We start from the raw sequence: 10,765 nt of genomic DNA, 5'->3' as shown, positions 1-10,765 counted from the left end.
TATATATATATATAGTTATTGTCTGATCACATACTGCAAACTGAGAGATATCCAGAAGGGAACGTCCAATGAGTTAGGACCACTCCGGGTCTCTCCTTTTTGTGACTGCATACCTGATTTGTATAGTTAGTATTTATCGTATTTCAACCGCTTTCTCTCAACAAACTGTGAAGGCTTTCCGCAAGTTTGCCTTACTCCCGGCCACACATCTACCAGTACTAAGCACGTTACTATTATGCAATTAGCTGGGAAAGCCCGTGAGTGCTAATGACGTTGAAGTCTTATAAGTTAGTGCATGTGACACTGTTATACAGAATACTGTTCGTTTCTACTTGCAAAGTTATTGGCTCACCTTTACTTGGCTATATTCTCTACGCGACTCAGTATCATTGACGCGTTCACTTCACGCGTGATCGCGTCGTATACAGATTATCGCCCCAAAGTTCATATCCCTAGCTGCTGAAAAATGATTATCAGGTTGCAGCCCATTACTCGCCTATCTACCCCTTGTTCCTTCATTCATCCCTGGCATTTTCTATGTGTTTCGTGACTTCATTATAGAAGGAGTGAATAACGTCAAGTGACAAATTAATAAATGAAAAAACAATAAAAATAACAAAAATAAATGAAAAAACAAATGAATACTGACAAGTTGTCCTTATTGACCCTTGATTATATAAAGTAAAACAGTTACAGCGATCCACTCAAAATAGAGTGGCGATGTCATTTCGTATCAGAATTCGACGGCCGGTTAACAGCTAGCATTGTCATATATGGGCAATATTACACATCATGATTAGGTTCTAAAGAGACATATATTGATTACAAGTCATTTTGTAATCAGTTTCACTGATAATGGACCTTGCATGCACGCGTAATAATAACGCATTATGTTTAATGCATTACGCAGTCTGCTGTCAAAGACGCAAAGTCTTTTACGATGGGACACGCCTCCGGTCGACGTCGTGCCGGTAAAGATGTCATGCATCTTAGTCCTAGGTCGCTGAGGACACACACAATAGTTACTACTAGCTGCCACTATTAATAATAGCAGTGGTTAATAATGACAAGTTTGTCATTATTAATAATAGCAGTGGTTAATAATGACAAGTTTGTCATTATTAATAATAGCAGCGGTTAATAATGACAAGTTTGTCCTTATTAATAATAGCAGTGGTTAATAATGACAAGTTTGTCATTATTAATAATAGCAGCGGTTAATAATGACAAGTTTGTCCTTATTAATAATAGCAGTGGTTAATAATGACAAGTTTGTCATTATTAATAATAGCAGCGGTTAATAATGACAAGTTTGTCCTTATTAATAATAGCAGTGGTTAATAATGACAAGTTTGTCCTTATTAATAATAGCAGTGGTTAATAATGACAAGTTTGTCATTATTAATAATAGCAGCGGTTAATAATGACATTTGTCATTATTAACCCGTGATAATAGCTACGTTTCACCTTTACAAGTGCGGGTCTATCAATTAGAAAGATGAAGTCCGGAAGAAATAGATATACTATGCGATGTAGACGATTTTCTATGTATTCTATGAGCATGTAGCTTTCTAAATAGAAAAACTTGAATTTTCCCCCGAAGCACTTATACGCAATCTGCGAGAGCGAACACGTAGTTTTCGTGCGATCTTTCCACGATTGCTCACGCATGGATATCGCGTATGCACAGCACTACTTAGCACACATGGCACTTCACAAGTACGAAATATAAGCCTATTTTACTCGCTTCGTTTTTTCCCATTATGCTACGTATAATTAGGAGCTAGTCCTCATTGCTACGTGCACCCACGTGAGTGCATATATCCAATTACAATGCAACTGCAATAATGGTGACAACTAGCGGCGTGCCGTTATTCCACCATTAGGTTAATTCAATAGAACGTCAAATCGATATAGATATATGTACTTTATAAATAAATAAATTGATATATATATATATATATATAGGTATGGGTGGTATATCCTACATATATATCGACCTGTGTATATAGGAAAATCTCCGAAATGTTTGAAAGTCATGTTCGAACTCCTAATAATGATATCTGCTTCATGAGTTATGCTTTCGTTTTCAATGACGTAAGCATGTTATTCATACGTGACATATTATGTATTAACAAGAGAGAATAAAAACAAAATTTCATTTGTATCCACTTCTGTTACCATATATATAGAACAATCTAGAATTTATCTTATGAAACTCCTAGTGATATCAGAATAATAGGATGCACCAGTCGCGATTAATGCTGGGTGGGTGTTGGTGAGTGAGAATCTAGAAAAATTAAACGTAGGACTATGTCAGTAGCAGAGTTCGCCGTCATTTACATTTTCGTTACGCTCACGTACCTCTAACTATCGAGCTAAAACACGCGAGTAAATGAAAAAAATCGAAGCATGAAACCGCCGCCCGCGGACATATAATTATAATATATAATTAGTCTTTACGGATACTACGTACAGGCGCTTTGCTAATTTCTCCTAAAATTATTATCTTTCTGCAGGCGAATTGACGAGCTCGTACTGACGGTTGGCAGTTGATATGTAGTGTTTACACACGCTGCCTCGGGCCTTGTTATTTACACAAACGTTAGATTTAGAACCAGAGAGTGCATCGGCGTTACACGTGTGTATCTGCGTGGGCATGGTCCGTCGTGGGATGCAGTGGTTTATATATGTCGCTATTGTTCTGGTGAATAATCGTTAGATAAGCAAAATTGCCTCATTTTCTGTAAATGCGTATTACCTGTGTCAGTCATATGACGCTATGCGCTATATTCTTGGTACGATTCGGGTAGCGATGTGGTTAGAATTATTGTTAGTGGGCATTGGTATGAGGGCTAGTATACCCACTACGGTTAACGCAGTAGCTTTTCGTCATAAATATAATTATAATAAACATTGCATTAGGCTTGATATGTAATTAGCCATCTTCAAGTTGTTGTCCAAATCGTTTTGATTTATTACACTCGCTTAAAAAAGGGGTGTGCACGACCACATGCCTATTCCGTATAAACGTATAAGCCGCATGCACGAGAGATGGCTATATTAATATATTTTACATATAACATTAAGAGCGTATAAAGAAGGCCTTCTTTATATGCTCTTGATAACATGTTACTCTTAATTCACATGATAATATCTAATCGGCTTTACAACGGAAACACGCGTGCACAAATTAGAATAGGTAAAAAGGATTTGCTGTTTACAAAATGAATGATTAACTTTCCCAATTGCGCGGAAAAATGCTATACTTTGCTAAAGCAAATAAGAGATGCACAGCTAAGTGCGTGCACATTCACAATACATTTAATATGAGTTTTGCGAGTGACCGTGCTTCCACTGAAATTTGTCGTGGTGGCGTTTCGCGTTTATTCAACTAGCCCTATAATAGAGAGAAGACATATATGAATTATATATGTATAATTATATATATAATATACATAACGTATTATAATAACGTAAAAAGAAGTTTAATGAAACGAGAACCATTAGTATACCAATATACGAATATACAATGCGCCTGAATCGTGAAAACTCATCTGAAACATATTGCATCACTCTCATGTCTATTTCCCGCTTTTATAATTGTTCTAGCTACAACGGAATATATGGTCCATTAACAGAGTGATTGCTAGTACAGCCATCACCCAATGAATAATGTGTACACAAGATTCTACTGTTGTGTTCCGCCTTGAAAATATAACTCGCCTATTTACGTACATTGTAATTTCGAGAATGCCGGCATCTGATGGTTTAACAGTGGCTCTTCGCAAATATCGGTTTCGCACCGTTAAACACGTAGCAAACAATAACGCTCTGTTTATGAGTATATAAAGTTGGGGCGATATCTTATCCAGCATATCCGATGTATGGTCGATAGATAGATAAGTGCAGATATCAATACTCTGGGGGGTTAAATTAAGAGTGTGGAGTGCAGTAAATCAAACCATCAACAAAGCACCGTCGCGTGTACCCTGTGTGTATAACCGTCCAGCGTTGCCCCTATGCCTGCCAGGTAATCAGCCTTCTATGGCCAAGTAAGCATTGCAAGGAACCTGAAATATGTAAAGTCGGCTAGCCGAAGGCAACGTCACAAGCTGGGCGTACGTCATCGCCCTAAATCTGCATACTGTGTAGACAATCGTTGACTAACTTTCGTACTAATAACTATCGTAATAGTAGTAACTATCGTAGACTAACGTTGACATCTATAATTAGTAGTGGGCTCTTCCGTAGCGATGTTTTGAGTCCGTATACGTATATGCTGGGTATACTCCGGCAAACGCAAGCCGATTTTCTCGCGACGGCAAAATAATTATAAAAAAATGCTCAGATCAGCTACGTCAACAATTCAATGATCTCGCTTCAGCTGCAGCTGGCGCCGAGGTGAACGGCATCGAAATGTCGCTGAACAGCAAATATTATTACGTCAGCTTGCGGAGGCCGTGCATTACATACGTCCAGCTCCGCCGCACGCGCGTTTGCTTAAACATGAGGCCGTCACAGTTCTTAGGAGACAAGAGGCAAATAAACATGACAGACGCCATGATACATGGTCTACGATGCAACTAACGACGATTGCTTCGCACCTCACGAAAGCTTCTCATGTCTTATATCGCGCACGCTTGATCTTTACTCCAGTCTCTTTCTTTTCTTCTCGGTAGGTGTGCGACGGGACCCGGCGTGTACGCGTTTAAGTGCAAGCAGGCGCGGCAGCTGTACAACGCTCTGCAGGAAAGCATTCAGAAAGCTGGTCGGGTGGGCAATCAGGACGGATGCACGGACTCGCACGACAAGCAGGCCGTCGCTAGCGTCAAGCGCAACGAGATCTCCGCCGTCTCGTACGTGAAAAGCTGCGGCAACTCGCCGCCGCTGCCGATCGCCACCAGGTGGAGTCACGGCGGCGAAGGTCGCTCATGCGTCACGGACGCCATCTATCTGTACAGCGCGTTGCTAGTACCGCACAGCTGCGCCGCACACCGTCGCGCCGAGCCCGCGGCGACGGCGACACTGACGGTATCGTCAACGTCGACGGCGACGCTCACGGTGTCGTCAACGTCGGCGGCGACGCTCACGGTGTCGTCAGCTTCGGCGGCGACGCACGACTACGTGAACACTATGTGCGAGAGTCCCGGCAACGGGCGCGAGCGTCCGCGGGCAGGCTGCGAGAGCCCCGAGCTGGCGCGACGGAACCCGAAGAGACGCAGCAGGAGCACTGGTTCAACGGGCACGTCCAGCTGGGCGAACTCTCCCGTGCTCGTGCACCAGAGTGCCGTCACCAAGCTACTACCGAGCGACAGCGATCGCTGCGCTGTGCGGCGGCAAACGAGCTGCGAGCCTCCGGTGCGCTCGCTGCTCAGCAAGATGCTGCGGCGTTACAAGAGCGAGACGGACAGCCTGGAGAGTAGCGACGTCGTCGCACGCAGCGACATGCTCGCGTCGCCCGGCCGCGTGCGCAAGGGTTGCAGCATGGGACACATACTAGAGTCGGACGAAACTCCCGCCGAGGTGCGCCACTTTGCGGCGTCGGCGGCGCAGGCGCTGCGACTCGACGTCGGCACGCCGCAGCGAAAATCCGCCGGCAGGGCGACGTCGACGCTGAAGTGCAACGAGCGCACGCGCAAGACGTCGCCAGCGCCGTCGCCGTGTAAGTCGGCGCTTGACACCGAGCACTGCTACGTGAATCTCACCGTCGGCAGTGAGCAGCAGAAGACAACGACGACGCCGACGATGACGACGAGGAGGAGCGCAATCGACGACGCCTCGTTCGACGTGGGCCGCAGTGGCGCCGCCAACGGACGCGGCGGATCCGACTCTCGCGTCAACTACATCATGTTAGACTTGTCGGAGAAATCTTCGTGCGCATGCGCAGGCGAGCATGTGGCGACGAAGGCCAGTAGCGCGTCGCCGACGAGGGCTAAGCGGCAATCAGTCACCGCCAAGTCGCTCGAAGGATACGCGCAGATCGACTTTGACAAGACAGCAGCTCTCTCCAGATCCATCTCGCGGCGAGATGACGAGTACGGTTCGAGAAAGACACGTCACTGCAGCGAAGTCGAGCAGTGAGTCCGCGCTATCCCTGACGTCATCCGAACCGGTGGGCCATGACGTCAGGCATTATTGACGCTCCCAGCGGGCATTTTGTTCTGGCGAGGCGTAGTGGGGAATGTGACTCGGTAGCCGATGTCACTGCTGGAAGCGTTGTGGTGGGCCGAGTACTCTGAGTCCATGTTCATGTCCTGTGCGCATGTTTTGGGTCGGAATAAATTTTTTTCGTGACTAGAGTAGTCTGTGATACCTTGTAAAGATCACACTTTAGCACCAAATCGAAGGTAGAGAAAAAAGGGTGTTCCCTCGACTCGCAGTTATCGACTAAAACGGAATATAAAATGTTATTTTTGTATGGATAACTACTTTGACTGTAGAATCACCACCCGTCGTTGCCCAGACTGATTCACTACGTTGTATCAGTAACCAATATGTGCCCTGCAGCGCTACGCATTAAAGCCTAAACGTGTTATAGCCACTGCGCTTTATGGACTACCTTGCGAAACAGCTATCGGTACATGCAGTCGGTGCACTATAAACGTGAAGTTTCCATGAGTGATACAGGAAGTGATACTAAGAATACCCCGGCAAATAATTATCGTTAATGTCTTTGTGTTATATTACATGGTGTAATTAGCGCAAATACTTCTCGTTAAAAGTCTTTGTGTTATATTATATGGTGTAATTAGCTCAAATCCAGACGACGACTTCGCTGCCCATATTAGCATTGCACTGAGATGCGCTGCAAAATGGCTACTAATCGCATGAGCTCGCGAGACTTATTTAAGTTCAGCGTGATTTGATATTAATAAAATAGCTCGCATATACAAATTTCCGGGCCATAATACCTGAGTTTAAATGCGAATTTAGACCTGTTCTTTATGCAGCTGTTCTATTGTACATAGCGTTCTAATTAACCAGTGGCGCTTCTAGCCAGACGAGGCTGTGCGACTAATTGTCTATACTTCTAAGCCTGGCAAGTTATTGTTGTTATTGTAATGACATGCGACGTCGTGCTCGTTAGCCCCACCGCACACCCTTATGATTACAGACAATTGCGCGTTAATGTGTCACTAACTAGCCGGGTACCCGGCGTTGCTCATCAGGAAAAGCGCGTAGAAACAACTTTTAGAGCAAATTCAGCCACATATATTTACTTGATTAGGCGAAGCCATTTCTGGCGTAACGCACGCCAGTGCACGTACACGCGCGCTATCGCAGAACATGCAAGATGAAATGCAGAATCCCAACATACATTGCGCGTTACGATAACAACCGCCATGTTATATAACGTACTTTTAATATTTTACTTGCATTGAGATATTAGTTTTTAGTGTAGACTTTTAAATATGCTTAGTACATCCGCATGGTGATAAACTAACAGCGTGGCAAGTTTGGGGGGTCCGAAATCATTAAATGGCTAAATGCATAGACAAAGTTCGTTTTTTAGAAGTATAGATAGTAGAAGCAGCTGGTGAGAAACTGGTTCGGATTGTCAGGCGTCCGGGCTGTTTTAGGAAGCGTATAAATAGACACGGACATACAGAGAAGGGACCATTAGATAATTAGTTAGAGTTATTAAATGGAGAGTCACACTGTTACTATGTAGTGAGACGGAAGGAGATCGAGACGAGGCGCCGGAGCCTAGACATGGTTGCCTATAGGCTATTGTATATATTTGTATATGTGTCAAGTAATAAAGACAGAGATACCTACATCTAATCTGCGACTCTGTCTCATTTGGAATCTGAATACCAAGACTCTGTAATCATTTACCGAAAGATTCTTCGCTACATCTCATCTTCTTTGCTACAATCTGTTATTTGCTACATCGCTACTACGCTGTCGACTCTACGAGAACCCGAAGTCATCAACCATTTCTCAGTACAATACAGCCATCAAATACAGGATGAATTTCTCGGAGAGGGATAGCACCCTTTTTATAAGAGCTCGGCATGGCCCGAATGCCTGCATGGTGCACGCTTATTTCGCATACCGAACTCGGTGAACATTATTTGTTTATGACAATCACTTGGACAACGACGTCACTATAACGTTATTGACTCCATGCAGCCTCCATTTTCGAGGACGAATTAAATTATTAGTAAATAAAGGTATGTAAAATGTTTGCGCGCCATGTGAATCACTCACTATTCGCGATACGCGTTTCGTATTTATTCTTGTTCGTAGAATAGTAACAGAAGTCGCATTGATTTAAGATGACGGGCAGCACATAGTAGCATAACAGGCCTTTACAACGGTATATACTACAAGCCCTAAAGCGCGTCCGTCGGGAAAACCAATAACCTTTCATTAGGCTGGCATCACACAACTCAGCGAAATCCACACGCTAATCGTGATTGTTCTGTAAATTTCGGTTGGTTTGTGATTGTTCGGCAAAGGTCGGAGTAGCAACGGGTCAGTACGGCGCAGGCAAAGGTCAGTATTAATTATACGACGTAGGGCTACAATGTAGGCCGTCGATCGCTCGACGATTTGTAATCTGATGAACATACATTGAAAGCATTTAGCACGCATGGTGTGCTTTTACATTTGAAAATCAATGTTTGGAACTAAATCCGATTACTCCTTGTAAGTGTCATCAACAGCGTGCATAACTAGATAAAGACGACGACAAAATAATTCCAAATATTGGATGAACGATATATAAAAAAAAACAATGCGACATCAAGACATCACAAAATCTTATTGATCCGTATAAATTCTAAATTATAGTGGGGGTGAGGGTGAACGCGCGGTCATAATGGCGAAATACTGTTGTACTGGGATGCGTCTGTTCGCTGGGGGTTAGCTCGATGAATGCCCGTTGCACGATCCTCAAATGAATCTATAAGTCCACAGTGACGGTGTGACGTAAAGTTTTATTATGTACAGTTTATACCAGACACATACAAATGCAAAATCATTAATACGTATACTATAATTCAAGTCAGTGGAATTGAGTTTCATCGCGTCAAATATTACTACGTATTACTAACAAGTACGATTTACGCGAGAGAAATACGTAAACATAAATCATCAATACAGGCAATATAATACAAGTAAATACAAGTAAGTTTATCTAAGTTTATCGTCAAATATTACAATCATAACAAGTACGATAACTCGAGAGAAATACGAACATATTTACCTATAAGTCCGCAGTGACGGTGTGACGTAAAGTGCCGATGCTTGGCGGATGTGGCTTATGTAGCGGCAACGCAAAACCGGATTAGCGGAAACTATTTTGGCGGGAACCAGTAAGCGATGCTGGCGTGCCTCTGTTTAGGAGGAGGCTGTCTAATCTGACATTGTCTTAAACGCTAAGCGTCGCGTACTTCGTCAAGCGATCTTTTCTCTGGCGCGAGGGGCCAATTAAGTCCGTCATTGTCTTAAACGCCAAGCGTCGCGTACTTCGTCAAGCCCTCTTCTCTCTGGCGGGAGCTGCCAAATCCGTCATTGTCTTAAACGTTAAGCGTCGCATACTTCTTCCAGCCCTTTTTTTCTGGCGCGAGGTGCAGAGTGCGACGTACCGTTATTGTCTTAAACGCCAAGCGTCGCATCGACCTGGCCGGTCCGCTTAGCGCGAAGTCCAGGTGCGTCCATCACTGTCCGTCACCGCTTGCCGATTACAATAATACGAAAACTCATTGGAATTAAAAAGCGCGTCGCCTCGCTACTAACACCCAATCGCAGGCGGGCATCAACTGTTGGCCAGCAGCTGACGGCCAACATAATCGGTTAGCTTCTTGCCACGTCAACGGAGAAGGACCGAAGTACTGTGAGTACAACTCAGAATGTTGTAAACCCGTACATTACAGAGCGTCGTTGCTCTTCGTAAAAGAATGTCGTGCGACTATGCGTCACTATCATGTTGCTTCGTATCATTTATTGTCAGCGTTGTCGCTGTTTTGAGAGAGCCGTAGTTTGAGAACGTGTGGTTCGTGCTCGCAGCATATGTGTGTGTGTGTGTGTGTATTTATCGTCAGCGTTGTCGCTGTTTTGAGAGAGCCGTAGTTTGAGAACGTGTGGTTCGTGCTCGCAGCATATGTGTGTGTGTGTGTGTGTGTGTGTGTGTGTGTGGATGATGAGTAGGTAGACAATCTAGTGGGTGTCAACTTCAATCAGTCAAGTTGAGGTTGATAATGACGATATTGTTTTGTGCGTATGTTGAACCAGGTCTACTAATTAACGGCAGCTCATTAAATCTGTGTTCCTGTCACGCGATGAAATACGTACACGGCGCGCTTGTAATCCATCCATCCATCCACATTCATCCATCCATTCATCTATCTATCTTTCCATCCATCGATCTATCTTTACATACATACATGCATGCATTAATCCGGCCAGCCAGCCAGCTAGTCATTCATTCATCTATATAAATTCGTCGACCTATCTGTCGGTTCCCGCATTTCCTGTTTCTCTCTCGCTCTCCTCTTTCCCTCCCCCTCTCCCTCTTTCTCATTCACACTATTTCTCATTCTTTCCCTATCCGTCCCTCTCTCCATTTCTACTGCTACCGCTACTGCTACTGCTACTGCTACTACTACTGCCACTACTACTGACTGCTACTGCTACTGCTACTGCTACTGCTACTGCTACTGCTACTGCTACTGCTACTGCTACTGCTACTGCTACTGCTACTGCTACTGCTACTGCTACTGCTACTGCTACTGCTACTGCTACTGCTACTGCT

General features: G+C 44.1%; 1 protein-coding gene across 1 annotated transcript in view; it reads left to right on the top strand.

The window, feature by feature from the left end:
• Nucleotides 1-6,084, top strand: part of LOC106817648 (fibroblast growth factor receptor substrate 3-like) — a 15,321-nt gene extending 9,237 nt beyond the window's left edge. The window contains exon 2 of the mRNA XM_014822339.1: nt 4,683-6,084. Coding sequence (XP_014677825.1) covers nt 4,683-6,084 — 1,402 coding nt within the window. The remainder of the gene's footprint in view (nt 1-4,682) is intronic.
• Nucleotides 6,085-10,765: the final 4,681 nt, after the last annotated feature.

Source organism: Priapulus caudatus, unplaced genomic scaffold, assembly GCF_000485595.1.
Source record: "Priapulus caudatus unplaced genomic scaffold, Priapulus_caudatus-5.0.1 Scaffold35, whole genome shotgun sequence".
In the NCBI taxonomy this organism is placed as follows: Eukaryota; Metazoa; Priapulida; class Priapulimorpha; order Priapulimorphida; family Priapulidae; genus Priapulus; species Priapulus caudatus.
Note: the sequence above shows the minus strand (reverse complement) of the source record. Positions and strands in the feature narration are given on the sequence as shown.